This window comes from Vicugna pacos, chromosome 19 (genome assembly GCF_048564905.1).
Source record: "Vicugna pacos chromosome 19, VicPac4, whole genome shotgun sequence".
NCBI classification, from domain to species: Eukaryota; Metazoa; Chordata; class Mammalia; order Artiodactyla; family Camelidae; genus Vicugna; species Vicugna pacos.
The window spans coordinates 27034704-27052671 of record NC_133005.1 but is presented as its reverse complement, the minus strand read 5'-3'; the positions used below and the strand labels follow the sequence as shown (position 1 = coordinate 27052671).

At 49.0% G+C, this 17968-nt stretch overlaps 1 protein-coding gene across 15 annotated transcripts in view; it reads right to left on the bottom strand.

The window, feature by feature from the left end:
* Positions 1-4369: 4369 nt before the first annotated feature.
* Positions 4370-17968, bottom strand: part of EPB41L1 (erythrocyte membrane protein band 4.1 like 1) — a 122181-nt gene continuing 108582 nt past the window's right edge. For all 15 annotated transcript variants that reach the window (XM_072944156.1, XM_072944153.1, XM_072944151.1 and 12 more), the window contains 5 exons: positions 14416-14502; positions 13513-13596; positions 11483-11563; positions 11033-11149; positions 4370-5522 (listed from right to left, as the gene is read on the bottom strand). In XM_072944156.1, coding sequence (XP_072800257.1) covers positions 5514-5522; positions 11033-11149; positions 11483-11563; positions 13513-13596; positions 14416-14502 — 378 coding nt within the window. In that variant the 3' untranslated portion in view covers positions 4370-5513. The remainder of the gene's footprint in view (positions 5523-11032; positions 11150-11482; positions 11564-13512; positions 13597-14415; positions 14503-17968) is intronic.

The window sequence follows — 17968 nt, the reverse complement described above, 5'->3', positions numbered from 1 at the left end:
TATGATTTCTAATCCTTGCACTGACCCTAGTTAAGCAGAGTTAGTATTCCCAGCATGCAGAAGAGAAAACTGAGGCTCAGAGAGGTTACACAGCCAGAAAGTGGCAGGGCTAGGATGCAAACCAAGGTCTGACTGGCTATTCTTGTCCCCAGGCTGCTGCTCCTTAGCTTGTCTGTCACACTTCCTCAGTGACAGCTGGACATGCCAATCTGTCTCAGTCAAAATTCATCTTTTAGGGAACTTCAGACTAGACCAGGCCCTGCAGTTATGGTTAATCACAATGAGCTGCTGCAATATTAACCAGAGATGGCCTCCATCAGTCACAGTCATGCATGTCAATCTCAGCCTGTCATGTCAGTTCCATTTCCTGCATGAAGAAGCTCAGCTCCCTCTCCACCCCTCCTCATTCCCAGTCTTATGCTGAGCTCCGCAGTCTGTTTTCAAAATGCCCTGTTCCAGCTGGGTTCACCACTTTCTGAAATTTCAGGGCACTGAACTCTAGACACAGAAGCTGTGATAGTAGCCCAGGAATCCTACCTTGTAGACTGCATGTCTATCCAGATCAGGTTTCTTAACCTTGGTACTATTGAGGTCAGATAATTCTTTGTTGTAGGGCCATTATCCTATGCATTGTAGGGTGTTTAGCAGCTTCCCTGGCCTCTGCCCACTAGATGCCAGTAACACTCCTCAGCTGTGACAACCAAAACTGTCTCTATACATTGCTAAATGTTCCCTTGTCAGAGGAAATCATACCCACCTCCCACGTTAAAAATCACTGATCTAAATGAACCAGCCAGGTTATTCCTAAGCAGTTCGGAGGCTGACCCTATATTTATGTGAGACAGAGATACAGATCCAGGGTGTGGGTGGTACCCAATGTTTGCAAAACAAGTCCTATTCCAGGACTGCAGGGGTGACAGCTAGCTAAAAGAAAACTACAGGGAAAATTCAGGGAAGGATTCATGAAACTCCTGGAAGCAAGTGCCTCTGACAATGGACAGGAGTCTGGAGAGGGTTGAAGAATTGCTTTTCACTGCACAGCATTTTGTATCATTTAATGAATTACCTTGAAAAAGAAAAGACATAGTATTTAGTATTTGAAATTATAGGGAAATGCTCAGGATTTAAGTTTTTAAAAGTATTTAGAATGGCATGTACAGGTGACTTCAACTCTGATAAAAATACATATGTATGAGAGAAGACTGGAACGAAATGCACCAAATAGTTAGAAGTGGTTCTTGCTTGTGATATTTTGGGCAATAAAGAAAGGTGGTTGAGGTGAGTTGTTTAGTAGAATAAAAGGCAAGTGTTGGTACCTGCACCTCCAGGGGCTCAAGGGACAAATTTAAGTTTTATATGGATTATGGTTTTTAAATTTCAGTATTTCTGTATTTATTTTTATGAAGACCTTTCTTTGCAAGAGGCAAGGGATACTAGTTTTTCATTTGCGTAAGTAATATAGTTTCCTTTTTAAATAAGAGAGTAAATGTAGAGAAAAATGTTGTCAACATGGGGACAGGTGGCACACACAGGGATATGGCAACATACATGAAGGTGATGAGCCAAGGCTGAAGTTGGGGTTTGCTGTATACATTATTCATTTGGTTCCCATGGAGAGGGATGCAGAAAAGACCCCAATGTAGATGTCCTTTCAAGTATGCATCCACACAGCAAACCCTTCTGTGTCCTGGGCCCGCATACTTACTGTTTCTGCTGCCTGGAATGCTCTCTTGCAAGTTCTTCGCCTTACTGGATCTTTCTCTTCATTCAGCTCAAAAATTGTGTCCTCAAGGGAGGCCATAACTGGCCACCTTATTTAAAGTGGTCTCCTTTGATGACCATCCATCTCCCCTGGTGCTGATTACTCTGGAATTGTCTGGGAGAGCCTTCCTGTTCTGTTGTCAGATTCCTAGACTATGAGCTACTGGAGAGCAGGGACTTGGCCTTGTTTGTTGTTCCTGTAAAGCCTACCCCTAGGCCTGGACCACCCTGGGGTCTACAAACATTTGAATGAAAGTGTAGTAGGTTGAATGAAAGTGTTCTAGTTGGGATCTCTCCTCCCCAGTTTTAGCCCTTCCCACAATGCCAACTTGTACTGGTATCCAAGGTCAGAGAGAGATGCCAAGGCAGTTTGTGGTTCAGCCTCAAACACATTTATTTCACTTTTATTGAGTATACAAGAACAGAGAGCACACGCATACAGCACGGAGCACTGAGGTGGGGGAGCGCGGGGACAAGAGAGGAGAGGGGGGGTGTGAGTAAAAAGGACCAGGACAGCATCGCAGTTGGTTGGGAAGGTGCTTTTGAAAAAAAAATATATTTAGAGTGATGTTGCTCATGCAGTTTCAGGCCAGTCTTGGAATGTGCTTGCAGGATTCAAAAACTGAAACAGGTCCTGGCATTTCCTGTACCCTCAGATGGAAAAGATCCCAAGAAAGCAAAAGAAGAGAAAACAAAGATTTGTAGGCTGGCAGAGTGGAAAAAGGCCATGGAGAGCATCTGCTTTATCCTGTTCATTTTGCAAGTGGGGACACTGAGGCCCCAAGGGGGGATGGGACTAACCCAATGGCACGTGATGAGTTAGGGGCCGAGCCAGGATGGCCACCCAGAACTTCTGACGGCCCCCCAGGACTTCTTCCACTATGCTACATGGTCTCCTGGGCAGAGAGGTGGCACGGAAAGGATGAGAAATGTAAAAAGGCAAAAAGGAAAAGTAGGTTGAAGACAGACAAGACAAACATCTATATTCTCTACGAAGAGGAGGATGGGGAGGAAACAGTGCCCTAGATTTCAGCTTCACAGCTCCCCTCCTCCCTGGTGGCACTGCCTGCCTCTCTGTGGAAGGAAGGTCAGAGCATTGGTGGGATGGAGATCTCCACAAACCCTGGCTGGCCCACAAACTAGGCCTGGTCACGTTGTCCCTGCCCTGAAGCCACACACCTAGAGTCTGCAGGTGCAGAACCAAGAACAAATATTCCCCCTCTGAGGTCTGTCCAGGGCACTGAGGACACCTGGTTCCTACAAAGACAGAGAGGGTGCAGCCACTCCAGCTCTTGGCCTAGAAAGACTGGGGGCTCTCAGGTTGAAGAGGACAGGAAGGAGGTCCTGTGGCTTCTCTCCCAGGATTGTAAAAAGAACCTGGTGCATTCAAAGTGTGCTGTTGCTCTCGGGGGGAGCTGGAGTGGGCCACCTGCCTGCTCCGGGGGGATGGGGTTGGCTGGGCCATCTGAGCCCCTGCTGCAGGACTCTCTCTGCCCTCTTTCCATCCCATTTTTGCCCACAGAGGCAAACACTATTCTGGATTCTTGTCCTGCCTCGGGTCAGCACCAGTTAAGCAGCTAAGCATATGGGTCACTGGGCTAACTGATGAGCGAGCCCAAGCTCTGCAGGGAACCCCCAGGCCATGTCTGATCACTGGAGAGAAGGTAGAAACACTCGCAGAGGGGTTGGAGATGTGAGGCTGGCCTAGGGGGCTTCCCAGGTCCCACTGCTCCCCTCACACTTTCTCCTTGAGCCTAACTAGTGCCGGCACAAGTAAGTACTCGATAAATATTTGTGGAATGAATTCATTGACTGCTTTAGAAGCAGGAAGGGGTAAGTGAAATGGGGCTGAGAAATTAAGAGGCAGTAGAGACATCCTCCCTCAGAAGGAGCTTCAGTGAGCTCGGGGAAGCAGCTTGCGTCAGGAAAGCCTGGGAAAGCCCACACGCGCCAGAGGGCAATGCCAGGCTCTTCTCTGAGGGCTTCTGTGGTCTCGAGGCCATTTCTGGGGTGCCAAGGGCACAGGCTCAGAGCGCAGGCACTGACCGAAGGAAAGGTCTCCAAAGCCAGGGTCTTATACATAGATGGAGCCTCAGCCACATGGCCTTTCCTCCTCAGCTCATTCTGGGGCAGGCGAAGCCTTTGGGAATGCAGTTTTGACCTCTCAGGGCCTGCCCTGTGTTCAGTCTCTACCATGGCTGCTTTGGCCCAGGAAGAAGAGAATGATTCGGACAGAATACAGGAGTGGTAAAGAGAAAGGCTGAGCTGGGAATCTTCAGACAGCCGGATGAAAGCCGCCATCCTCTGCAGCAGCCAGAGGTGTCACCTCTCTTTGGATGGGAGTTAGCTGTCACAATGCGGTCAGGGAAAGGCAAGCCAGGTGGCAAAAAAGAGATAACTAAGAACCGAGGCCAGCCTCTAGAGAGGTAGGGGAACTAAGCCAGGGGACCTGTGTGGCAGAATCCTAACTCTGGACACCACGCCTGAGCACAGACCAGACCGTGGCTGCTACTGCCCCGGTGGGGAGAAGGCGTTGAGCCTGCTTCCTTCTTGCCAAACCCCTGCCTCTCCATTTGGGGACCCCGCCCCTCCCCATCAATCAACCAAATTACAAACACCACACACTGTATTTCTACACTGAACCGTCAGCTCCTACCATGAGCGACCTACAGCCAGGGTCCAGGTCTCCTTGGCTGGGCCGATTCAGTGAGATCTAGGAACCTTGGGATATATCAATCACAGTCAGATAATTATAATTTTAAAATGTCAGCTTCATACTTACCAGCACGGTTTATTGTAGTATTTGTTTCCTGTTATACGTAATATACATCACTTAAAAGCACATCCGTACAAACCTCCTACAAGCTGCACCTCCATAGTGAGAACCCATAAACATACAATGTCTACCTCCCTGTGGCTTGGTTTTACGTTCTTGCTTTTCTTTTCTTTTTCTTGTTTCCAATGAGAGTCATCGCAGTGGCCCTCAGCAGGACCAGGACACTGGAGGATGAAGGACGTGGGGTGGGGGAGAGAGGAGAGGGACCCGAGACAGAAAATGACAAGACGTGTGAGAGTCAAGGGGGAAGGGAGGTGGAAGAAAGGAAGGTGGATTTTTGCAGCCCAGTGTCAAGACCCGAAAGATAATAATCCAGTGTTCCTCCTCCTCCCTTCCAAGTGGGGAACTTTCGCTCTTTCTCGGAAAATGGTTGACGGGGCGTGTCTTGCTGCTGCAGCTTCTCTTGCTTGGCTGCAAAAGTGTTTTCCTTTGCATTCGAGTGGGCAACGGACACGGGAGAAGAACAAACAGAACGCTCGTCCACTAAATGTAACGTGCAGAACCAGGGTCGACTTGAACTCCTACAATCAGCGAGGTCTGACTTGCCCTGGTTGTTCTGCAGGGCTCCAAGGGAGGAGGGGAAAGCAAGGGGTTATTGTTGTTACCATTTTTTCCTGAAAAATCCCACCGAGTCTTGAATTTGTCTGCAAAGGAAATGTAGGTGTTCGGATGTTGGTTGCTGTCGGCCGAATGCTCGGCCAGCCCCGGCAGCAGTGCAAGGACGTGGTGTTTCCTGTATATATATCTATATCTATATATATCTATATATATGCTTTTCCTTTCCCAGTCTCTCATCAGGGACAGTACGTTGCAGCTGGGACGTCAGTGTTGTGTCGGAGAATCCAGAATGAAGGCCCCTTCTTTGCGGTTCTCTGGCTTGGGTTGGACCAGAAACGCGAGCATCTCTTCACAGAGGTCAGGATTCCTGAGGCCAGAGGCGTGGGGAGAAGGGCACGCAAAGGAAGGAGGACAAGAAAAGTTTTGTCAACCATCTTTAAAATACACGGCAAGAGGTGGTTTCTGCTACTTTTACCATGCGCCCTTCGTTATGGCTCAGGAAGATAGAGGAGCTTGTCTGAGGCCACAGAGCTTGTGAGAAAGGGGCCTGCTGAGAACTGAACCCACCTCTGTCTGATTCCAAAGCCCCTGCACGTTTTGCTGGGTTATCACCAGGGAGGTGGGATCTTTTACTTTGGCTGGAAAATTTGTCCAAGTTTCCTTGAACACTGAAAGCTGAGACCCATGTGTTTCCTTTTCTTCCCATCTGCTCTCAGTTCTAAGAAATGTTTAGTTGTGATTGCAGATGTTTTCTTGGTTTTCTTTCCTGGTCTCCATGGCTGCTGCGTCCTGGGGGTTAAACCCCAGAGGATAGTGTATAAGTAAAGAAACGGAAGTCTGGATTCTGACTCAGGTTGGACTCCAAAACTTAGTGGCTAAGGGGCATGGGCTCCGATATCAGACGACCCGAGTTCAAATCCCATTCTGTGGTCAACTAGCTCTGTCATCTTGGGTAAGTTTCTTAACCTCTTTTGACTCAGTTGCTCCCTCTGTAAAATGGGTCCTGCCTCATGCAGTTGTCGGGAGGATTCAAGACAAGGATCAGCATACGATGGGTGCTAAGTAAATACTGGCTGTTCTTGCTATGACTCTTGTTGTTGATTTAACCACATGCTATTCTGATCTCACTGAAGGCAAGGACTGTCTTTTCCTTATTGTTGTCTTTCCAGTGCCCAACACCGTGCCCAACACATAGCATCTACCTGAACCATCCAACACATGGCATAGCATCCCTGCCCTTTACCACTGACATATGGGCAAGTACTAATGGAGTTGCAGAAATCTGATCCTTCTTGGCTCAACTGACAGATGGGAAAACCGAGGCCCAGAGGGTTCAATGACTTAGCAAGTTGGTGGCAGAAACCAGACCGAGGACCTGCTCCTGCTTTACAATAGGTCAGTTATTATTTTTTCCCCATTTAATTAACATTTTGAAAGTGAGAAAGGTCTGGGTGCTGCCAGAAGCAGGTGGGCCAGTGGGCAAAGATGGAGCAGAAGCCACATATCTAGCCTGTGAGTTGCTGGGAGAGAAGAGATGATGGTGTGTAAAGTGGGTGTGATTTCCACACTCACAGCAGGAACTTCAAGGAGGAAGAACTTCCGTAAGGAAGGCTACTGGAGCAGGGGCAGATATTCCTGGAGGACTTGGGGAACGGGGAAAAGATGAAGACGGGCAAGACGGATGTGCACATGGAAACAGGGCACTGGTGGTAGAAATTTAGGGTCTGCCTTGCTCAGGGCTCTCACTGACCCCTTGACATGGCAAAACCTCAAGGGACAAGGAGGCAGGCCACATCGCCGAGCACCTTCTGCACGTGAGACACACCTGGTCCGTCACTGCTAGGGACTGAATGCTGTGTCCCCATCAAATTCACATGTTGAAGCCCCAATCCTCAAGGTGATGGTATTTGGAAGTGGAGCCTTTAGGAGGGGCTCATCAATGGGGTGCGTGTCCCTCTAAGAAGAGATGTGGGACAGACGATTTCTCTCCCTGCTCTCCGCCGTGTGGGAACACAGAGAAGCCACTGTTGGCAAACCAGAAGAGGGTCTCACCAGGAGCCAGACTGACTGGCACTTCGATCTTGGACTTCCCAGCCCCTACACTGTGAGGAATAAAGTGTGTGTTGTTTAAGCCACACAGTACGTTCTAGGAGCCCGAGCTGACTCCAACACTCACAGATGCTGTTTAATTATTGCAGAAGCTCCAATTCATAGATCAACTCCATTTTGTAGGTGAGGAAACTGAGGCCCAGGGAGGTTCCTCTGGGCACACTGCTGGTAAGGTACTTCTGGGTCCAAGCTGGGTATGTTCTTTCTACTCGATTCTGCTCCTTTCTGGGGATTTTTTTTTTCTTACAGTGCCAGCTTGACCTTCAGTTCGCTCATTGATGAATAAAGTGCCTGCCCTAGAACTCAGAGTCGACCTCATCCTGAGTTTGTGGGGTATCTTTAAAAGCCCATAGTCACTTCAGAAGTACCAGGGACATCTAAACAATACTGAATGATAATTTTTTCTTCTCAGTTTATTACAGCAGAGTCCTAGTGGGCAGCCTTTTGTTAGCCTACTCTGCGTTAATAATAGTAATATTATCAATAATAGTAGTAATATTAATAATAATAGTAAATACGTAATCATAGTCATAATTAACTTTGATCAAGCACTTCCTACGTGCCAGGCCCAGTGCTCACTACTGTAGATGGATGATCTCAGTAACCCTGTGAGTAGGTTCTATGAACAGTCACTGTGGTGAGGAGGTTAAGACCACAGGGCAGCTTTGGAACCTAACAGATGAAATTTGAGTCTCTAACCAATATCTGTGAGCAAATCAACAAAAGCCTCAGAGCTTCAGTTTCCTTATTTATAAAATGAACGAGCAGATGACAGTACTCATGGTGAGTGCGTAGCCTGGTGCCTGGAACAGTGTAAGCACTCCATAAATTACAGCAATTGTTACTACAAGGTTCAAAAACTTGCTCAAAGTTGCACAACTAATAATGGGCAGGACTGAGATTTGAATCCAGGTTGGCAGGACTATTATCCTGGGTACCAAGATGTGTCCATTCATCAAACCAACATTTCCAAGCACTTTAAAAAAGAGCTTTCTAACTCAGAGAGGACCTCTGCCCCAGAATTAGCGAGTCTGACTATATTAAGAGACAGAGGTGGTTCCTACTTGGTGATAACTAATGGCAAAGCAGGTGGGCAGAAAAGGCAAAGGAGAAACTTCTGCCTCTCCAGGGCAACATAACAAGGGGAACTTTACAGAAGGATCCAAAAGAGACAGGGTGTGTGCAGTGATACGTGGTACAATGGTAGCAAAGAAAGAACTAAAAGAAGGACAAGGAGGAGGGAATGAGATGGCAAAGGGAGTAGCGAGGTGGGCAGATGTGAAAGACTGCGTGGGGTGGGCAGGAGGCTGGAACGAGAGCTCCGAATGGTCAGGAAACATGGGAAGGCAGGAGCCGGGGGTGCTGGCTGGGATGCCCTGGGAGAGACAAGGAGGAGTGAGACAGGGAATGAAGATGTGAGAAGCACACAACAGACACTCTAGGAAAGCAAATAAACAGCCAGATGACTATATATAACTGGAACGGGCTTGTCCCATCTCTTCATTTTGCAAATGAGGAAACTGAGACCCCAGTGGCCACACAGCTGGTCAGCAGGAAGATTGGGATTGGAGTCAGGTCCCGATACCCAGCACAGAGTTCTTTGCATCACTGGCTTCTACGCCTGGGTGCACATGCATTTCCTAAGGACCAAGGTATAAATGAAGATCCCCAGGGCCCGCCCAGCGCTTCTAAGTTGGACTTTATGGCAATAGCTCTCTAGTATCTGTATTCCCCAGGTGACACTGCTGGCTCACTCCCAGCTTGGCAAGTGATCTGCACTCTACCACTCTGAGATCTGGGCAGCAAAAAGCAAGAATAATTGGACTGGACAACTGAGGGGACAGGAGTGACAATTTACATGCAAGTGTGAGGAAGGCTGGGAAGTATGCTCTGTCCATGATCAGCTTACACATCTTCTAGACCAGTGCTGTCCAACAGAAACAGAAAGTGAGCCACAGTTGGAATTTAAAATGTTTTAGATCACAGATTTTCTAGACACATAGATTTTCTAAATTTTCAAGGTATTTCTAGTTTTCTAAAATTTGCCAGATAAACAGAAAATTTTAACTCTAAATTAAAATTCTAACTTTTTAATTTACATTAAAAACACTAAAAAGAAACAGGTGAAATTAATTTTAATAATGTATTTTTAACCGAATATATCCAAACATCGTCATTTAACATGTAATCAATATAAAAATTACTGAGCTATTTTATACTCTTTTTTCCATACATGACCTTCAAAGTCCAGCACATATTTTACCCTTAAGGCACATCTCATTTCAGATTAGCCAATTTCAAATGTTCAACAGCCACATGTGGCCAGTGGCTCCTATGTTGCACAGCACAGAAAACCACTTCCATCATTGCAGAAAGTTCTACTGGACAGCGCTGGTCTAGACCTGGGGTTGGCAGCCTTTCAAAGTGGCAGGAAAATGTTTCAGTGCTTTTTCTTTTGACTCAAAGTGGGAGGTGATCAGAAGATGAGAAAGAAACATTCTTGTAGCTTTCTAGAAAACATTTGTTTCACTCATCAAGGAAGAGGGCAGACCTACACTGCTGGTGGGAGTACAGTTCAGTGCAGTCACTGTGGAAAACAGTATGAAGATTCCTCAAAAGACTAGGAATAGACTTACTATATGACCCAGTAATCCTGCTCCTGGGCATATATCCAGAAGGAACCCTACTTCAAAAAGACACCTGCACCCCAATGTTCATAGCAGCACTATTTACAATAGCCAAGACATGGAAACAGCCTAAATGTCCATCAACAGACGACTGGATAAAGAAGATGTGGTATATTTATACAATGGAATACTATTCAGCCACAAAAACCGACAACATAACACCATTTACAGCAACATGGATGTTCCTGGAGAATGTCATTCTAAGCGAAGTAAGCCAGAAAGAGAAAGAAAAATACCATAGGAGATCGTTCAAATATGGAAACTTAAAAAAAAAAAGGAACATAAATACAAAACAGAAACAGACTCATATACACAGAATACAAACTTGTGGTTGCCAAGGGGGCAGGGGGTGGGAAGGGACAGAATGGGATTTCAAAATTTGTAGATATTGACAGGCATATGTAGAATAGATAAACAAGATTATACTGTATAGCACAGGGAAATATATACAAGATCTTGTGGTAGCTCACAGCAAAAAAGAAAGTGACAATGAATATATGTATGTTCACGTATAACTGAAAAATTGTGCTGTACACCGGAATTTCACACAACATTGTAAAATGACTATAACTCAATAAAAAAGCGTTTGAAAAAAAAAGGAAGAGGGCAGAAAGGGGTCTTTGAAATGGATTTACCTTTCACTGAGGTATAACGTGCGAAGCACATAAAGTACACAAACCTAAGTGTGGGGCCTGACACTTTTTTATACACATACAGACCCATGTAACCCTCCCAGGTCAAGATGCTGACACATCTAGCCCTGTGGAATGTTCCCTTGTGACTCTTTCCTGTCAATGCCACACCCCAGAAGTAACCAATATTTAGATGTTGATTGTTGCTGATTAGTTTTGCCTGTTTCTGAACTTCCTATGAATGGACTCACACTGTATGTACTTTTTGTGTCGGACTTATTTCACTCAACTCAATGTCTGTGAAATTTTATTATTATAGGTTTGGGGGGGGGTCAAAGCCATGCTGGGGACCAAGACTCTTGGTGGGTCCTCAGATGGAAATGACCCTGGGAGGACCTTGCCACTGCTCTCTCCTCCCTCTCACGGCTGCTGAGCTCCATGGGCCTTACCTGTGGCTTCTTGTCCCTCTCCTCCGGGGATGGGTCTGTTTCTCTATATACGACAGCTTTGGTTACCAGCATGTCAGGATGCTGAAGTTTGGCCTCCTTGATGGCCAAAGCCAGGGCCTAGAGGAGAGGAAAAGCAAAGTGAGAACCAGAGCACACTGACTGCGGGAGCGGCTCTGGAGACCTACAAGCTTGTCAGCGCACAGCTCAGGAAGCTGGGGCCCGGGAAGGGGCAGTGGTCAAGGAGTTAAAGAGTGAGGCTAGGGTTCAGGTCTTCTGGCTCCTGCTGGCTCCCATTCAGTGTCCCTTCCTTGGGGGTTTCTCCGCTGCACAGGGTTGGCAGGAAGTAGACACCTTTTCTGCTCTTGAATGAAGCTGCCCATGAGTAACCCTATTTGGGAGGGTCTGAGGACTGGGCAGTGCCACTGGGCACTAGGGTTCCCATCCTCATACCTGGTCTTGATCGACATCTTCGTCCCCAGTAATGATGATCCGCTTCTCGATCCTCGTCTCAGAAAACCCTCCTTTCACAGTCTGCAGAGGGAGAGGGAGATGGGGTCAGCCTTGGGTCCTGCTGGGGCAGCAGCCTCAACATGGGGCCTGTGCCAAGCCTCCCTCTGGGGCGAAGCTGGAGCCAGCAGTTGTCTTCTCTCCAGGCTCCCTCAGTTTTCTCCTTTTCTGATTTTGGGATTTCAGACTGTACATCTTGCCTGGCTGCCACCCTTCCCCCAGCTACCAAGCCGCCCCCTCTAGGTCTTTCAAGCCTGGCTCAAATGCTGTCGCCCTGACCCTGGTGAGCAGTCCCTCTGTCTTCCTGCCTCGGTACTCTCCAAGCGGCAAGTTCGTATCTCGCACCGTTCTGGGCCTCTCTGCCTTGAGCTGACCTTGTGTGTGTGACCTTGTGTGTGGCCTTGCTCCCTCGGCTGGGGCAAGGGCAGGGGCTGTAATCCGTGCACCTCTGGATCCCCTCCTCCCCAACTCCCCTGTCCAACCTGATCAGGACAGGTGCTAAATGCAGATTTGTTGAATGAACACATGAATGGAATGTGAATGGTGACAAAGTTCTACTTTAAATGATTTCAAACAATACTAGAAGAGAAAATTGCATTGCTGAGTCTTATAAATATGCTTATAACCATCATGTTTTCCAAAGGGGTGGGGCTTGGGTGTGAGTTTAGAAGTAGAAGATGGGGCAGGACCTAATGACTTGGTATATTAAAGGAGCATGGTGGCTGAGGGAAACACCAGATGGAGTCGGGAGTGGACAGAAAAAAGAGGGGGGGCTCCCAGTTGGCAGGGCTGGGAGGGACTTTGGGAAGAAGAGTTATCTGTGTGATGGAAAACCTGCCCACAAAGCTTTCAGTGGAGTCATCATTGCTCACTGATGCCTTTGGTGGGAGTGGGTGCTTTCTGGGTAACGTGCTGCAGGGGAGCGGGCAGGGCTGGGACGGTCTGTGTGCTGCCTACCAGACTTCTCCTTTAATGCTTGAGTAAAAGCTCCAACTTATCCTGGCTCCCTGGCCTCTCTCCTCCAGGCCTCCATCCCCGCCCTGGGCCGCCTCCTGCCTGCCTCCTGGCCACTCAGGCACATGGACACATTGGCCAGCCTGTCCTCAGTCCTCTGTCCTCATTGGCTAAGTTACAGCTGACCGTCAGGAACGCCTCCCTCCTCTGGCCCGGACTCTTCCTCCCCGCCCCCTGCTGCAGGTCCTCCATCCTTAGTCTCTAGGTAACTCTCTTCTTTCTCCCATCTGCACATTCTGGTGGACCTAACCTCCTCTCTTTAAACCCCTTTTTGCTGGGTCGCTCCCCATTTTAAAAACCTTGATGGCTCTCCAATGGCCTTCAGACTCAGATCCTCTGTTTGTCTTGAGATTTGTCTCATTTGTCTCTATTCTGCTTTCCTGCCTCCAGTCCAACCTAATTTCCCACAGTTCTGTCCCCTACCTGCTGCTTGTCCTGTTTCCCCACATGCGTTGTTTACAGCGCCCCCGTCTGGCCACCCTTAGCACAGAGGTCAGCATAAAGTCGCTATTTGCTCGGTGAAAGAAATGAACACACACAGTTTCTGCTCCCATCTTCCACGCTGCTTAGAACGTCTGCGTCTGTCTTCTCCTTCACAAGCCCTCCCATGGATTTCCAAGACCCTATACAATCCCACTTTTTCCAGAAGACCCTTCCTCATTCTTTGAACCTTCCTTAAATCTCCCCCTTCTAAATCCCTCCAGCACTGAAGATCTATAAGACGCAAACACCAGGGTTCACAACTACATCCCAGGAGATGGTCTCGTCCCCAAGCCTGGCTATCAATGTTGAAGGGCAGGTCAGTGCCTTAGGATGACCCATAGCACAGAACAAAGCACTCCAGAAACTGGGAACACCACAGGTCTTCTCTGTCCACGCATACAAGGCAGAGCCATGGCAATGACCTTCCCGAGCCCCACAGCCAGGCTGGGGGCATATGGTGCCCTGCTGCTACTCACTTTGGTAACATGGGTGGTGGTGGAGGTGGAGAGGGTTTCCGCAGTGGCGCCGTAGGTGCTGGTGAGGACATCTTTCCCGATGATCTGCAGAATATAACCACCCCCCACCCTGGGGTCAGGTGAGGACGCTGGGCTCTGCACAATGGGGGTGGGGGTGGGGTAAACCAAGGGATGATGGGGGCTCCCATGAAGGCAAAGTTTGGAAACCAAGATGCTTTGAACCACTGAGTCTTAAGAATTCAGGAATATTGGAACCTTCAGAATACAAGACCCACGAAATTCTCAAACCATGGAATCTAAGATTCCTAGAACCTGAGATTCCTGAGGTCCAGAATCCTAACAAGACTATAGAATTTAAGAATCCTGGCATCTTAGAAGGATGAAATAGAGGGATCCAGGTGGAAACGGAGCCCTCCTGATCGCCCACCCTGTCAGGGCCGGGAACACGCTCTTTCTGAGGTTAGATGATAAGGAGGACAGACTAGGAGCTGCAGGAGCTGCAGGAGACCTCGCAGTGACAGGTCGGTGAGGCAGCCACTGACAGAGCCAGGTCCAGAATCCAAGCCTCTGGACTATGAGTCCATTGCTCCTCCTGGTCAGTAAGGAGAGCAGGTGCAAAAGAGCTGTCACACCACAGGCACCACCAAAGTGAGGAGCCACTTCACCCCACACTGCCATGGCCCTGCTTGTGTGTGTATGTGTGGGGGGTACGGAGGGCAATGGAAGAGACTCTGGTGGGGACCAGGGAGCCCCATGGGCATCCGAATCTGATGCTATTTCCTGCTGCTGCATTTAAAGGGGTGGTTTTAGGCTCCCTGCCACACCTGCTGTGAGCTACCTGTGGAACCGCGTCCACATTCTCTGTGTGGAATCCCCTAGCCTGAGCTGGCCCTGCCCACTTACCGGAGAAAGAGAACGGATTTCCGTGGCCACCGTCTGTGGGCCTGGGATCATGGCAGCTGCCCCCTTCCCGGACTTGAGACTGTTCTCCTGGGGAAACAATAGTGCTCAGATGGCCAGGTCTCAGGTGGGCGGGCCCCCAGGATGACCAGAGCCTGTGGCCACATAGCTCTCATGGCCACAAGGTTGAATAGCGATGCTAGAAGCAGAGAACTGAAGGCATCGTTCAGTTTGGTCTTCTCTGGTTCATCACTCGCCCACTTGCTCGCTCACATACGCACTTACACACTTAGTCACACACCCATTCATTCAACACATGTTTACCGACTGCCTGGTGTTAGAGACACCGTGGTGAACAAGACATGGTGTTGCTCCCTGGAAGCACTAACAAAGGAGGTGAGACGGGTCCTCGTCCTGGCCCTGCCACGTTCCAGCCATGTGACCCGGGGCAGAGCCACTTCCACTCTATGGGCCTCGTGGATCCACCCACACAAAGGGGACCCTGCAGGGCACAGGGGTAACAAATGTCCCACTCTGGTGGGGGGTGTTGATAACAGTGGGGCGGGGGCTATGTGTGTGAGGAGGGGGGCAGGGAATGTATGGGAAATCTCTGTGCCCTCCTCTTAATTTTGCTGTAAACTTAAAACTTCTCTGAAAAAATAAAGGCTTAAAGAATTTTTTTAAAGGGGAACCCCTGTCACTCTCACAGAGACTTTATAAGGCTCACAGAGGAGAAAGGGCTTTGCAGATATCTGCAGAGCAAATACAGGAATACAGGCTGGCTACTAACAACATCACAACTAGTTTTCTGAGTACTTTCTATGGGCTAGGTATTATGCTAAGGATGCATGAGCTCGTTTATGCCTCTGAACGACCACGGGAAATTGGTTTAATCTTTCTCTTTCACAGCTGAAAAAGTGGAGGGCGAGAGGATGTTAAGCGGCTTGTCCAAGTCCCCCTGCAAGTTAGTGATAGAGCCTGGATTTAGACCCAAGTTCATCAGAGCCCCAAATTCAACACACTCTTTCTGTAACCACTCCTTCTGCAACGCCACTCTGCCCTTAGAACTCTCATCCTTGAGCCAGCTCTCCTGGTGTGATCTTGGAGTTTAATCGCTAGAAGTTCCTGGAATTGACCCTGGACTTACTGGACCACAGCCCCCTGCCTCCACCTCCCACTTCCTGTACCATCTGAGGGCTCAGCCTTGACCAGGGGCCCAAAGCTGTGTCCATTCTGCAGCTCCCCAGTGGGCTGAACCCTGTCTTGGCCTGTACTTGGTACTAGATCTGGGCCTCTGCCCGCCAGGGACGGGTGAGGACAGAGGCCCTCTGCCTTCACCCCATTCCCCTGGACATCTGTCTCCAGCTGAGGCTGTCAGTGACCTGTTACCTGGCACTCCAATCACAAGGCACTTTCTCAGAGGGAGTCCCAGGATGTGGCCCGGCAGTGGCCTCTAAAGAGCAGCCTTCTGAGCTCAATGCTTTCTCTCTCCCAGCTTCAAAAACAGCCACTAGCCCCTCTGAACTCTACTGTCATTTCAGGCCTTTCTCCCCTAAAGCCTCTTCTTCTCCCACTGATCCCTCTTTCCCAGGCAAAGCCTTACCTCCACCTTCACACTGAAAACAGAGGCCACAGGTTGTTCAAAACAAGGTCCCAGCTGCTCGGCCTGCCTCTCCTGTACCTTCCAGTCCCCTCTCCCACCTCAAGGAGGAGCGGCCCCCATCCCTGGCCAAGGCCACACCACCATCTCTGCTTCGGACCCTTCCTCCACCAACTAAGGGCTCTCCTCGCCACCCTCTCTCGGGGCCTCCTTAGCCACCCAAGGCTTCCACTGCCTCATCAAGGCCACTGTCCTTTACATGTAGCTCAGATCTCTCTTGAACTCTAGACCTTTCAGACCATTTGCATCCTAGACATTTTCCCCTGGAGATGTTCCATGGGCGCCTCAGACTCATCAGATCCAAAATGGAGTTTGCTGCCTCCCCTGACCCCTGACACATACGTGCCACTAAAAAGTGCCCTCCTCGGTGCTTGTCAGTGCTTCTCCCACCAGAGAGGTGTCACCTGGAGGGCTTGTGGAAACAGAGCCACTGGGCCCTGCCCCAGGGCTTTTGAGTCAATAGGTCTGGGGTGGGGCCTGACAATTTCTGTTTGAACAGGCTCCCAGGACTGCACTCTGAGAACAGCGGGGCTGGTGAGCAGAGTCCCTGGCCACCTCTCGTCCCATTACCTGAACATTCTATCAATAACCAAATCCCGTACTTTCCTCCCTCCAGGCACCCTTCAACACTGTTGCCCTCATGGGCATCCACCTCCTCGTGCTCCAGCCCTGTTCCAGCCCCTAAACTAGTTCCCTGCCTTCTCTTTTGGTCTCTCCCAGTTGAGTGTGGGCTCAGGGATGCTGTCTGTCTCCCTCAGTGCTGGATTCACAGTGTCTGGCACAGCGCTTCACAAATTGTGGGTGTTCAATAAATATTTACTGAAGGAAGGAGAAAAGAAGGACAAGAAGGAGGGGAAAGAGGGACCTATGCCTCCAAGGGAAGGAAGTTTTGCTCCAGTCATGTTCCACACAGGTTGCTAGAGTAATCTCTCTAAAACATAGAAACACATATTTGATAACATCATGTCCCTACTGAAAACATTGAAGTGATTCTCTATGGTCTCCAGGATGAGTTTGAACTTTGTACACGACATTGGTGGCCCTTCAAGCCCTGGCTCAGTCTTCCTTTCCAGCGTCTTCTCCCCTGGCTCCCCCTCCACGCACCTGCCATCACTGACCACTTCCTTTCCCCAAATGCAACCTCCTTCATATCCTAGCCTTTACACCCGCTGTTCCCAAGGCTTAGAAGACCTCCTCCCATGATTGCACCTTCATTGATCCTTCAAGCACAGCTCAGATGTCACTGCCTAGATAAAGCCTTCCCCGGCTCCTACGAGGCTGCCTCACACCCTGTGCTCCCTAGGAAAGCGTCATTACACTGTTTCATGAAGGCAGGAAAAACTCACGGCAGCTCATTTACAGACCACTTACTGTGTACCGGGCACTTTTCTAAGGGCTTTGCATAGACAACCTGAGTTCAGCCTCACATCAGCCCTTTGAGGGATATGCTATTATAGCCCCTCACCCCATTTGACAGAGGTGGAAACTGAGGTCTGGAGAGTTTCGGATAACTTGCCCAAGGTCATCCAGCCAGGAAGTGGGAGAGCTGGGCCTTGTTCACCACCGTGTGCCCAGGACCTGAACACAAGGGCACAGCACATTAGATGTGCCCATGATTATTATTTAGACGAATGAATTCTAACAAGCAGTATCTTTCCTTCAAATCTATACCCCCGTACTTGGCAGTACGGAGACGCATAAATGTTTTTGGAACAAATGGATGGATGGATGGATGGATGGATGGATGAGTAAATGAATGATGTAACTGCCTGCTCACCATGGTACGAATTTACATTTAGCCCAATAAGCATCCTGATGCCACGCGGTGATGGGTTGAGGGCAGAGGAGGAACTGAGTGATCGAGGGCAAGTGTGTAAGCTAGTAACTGGTTTGGGT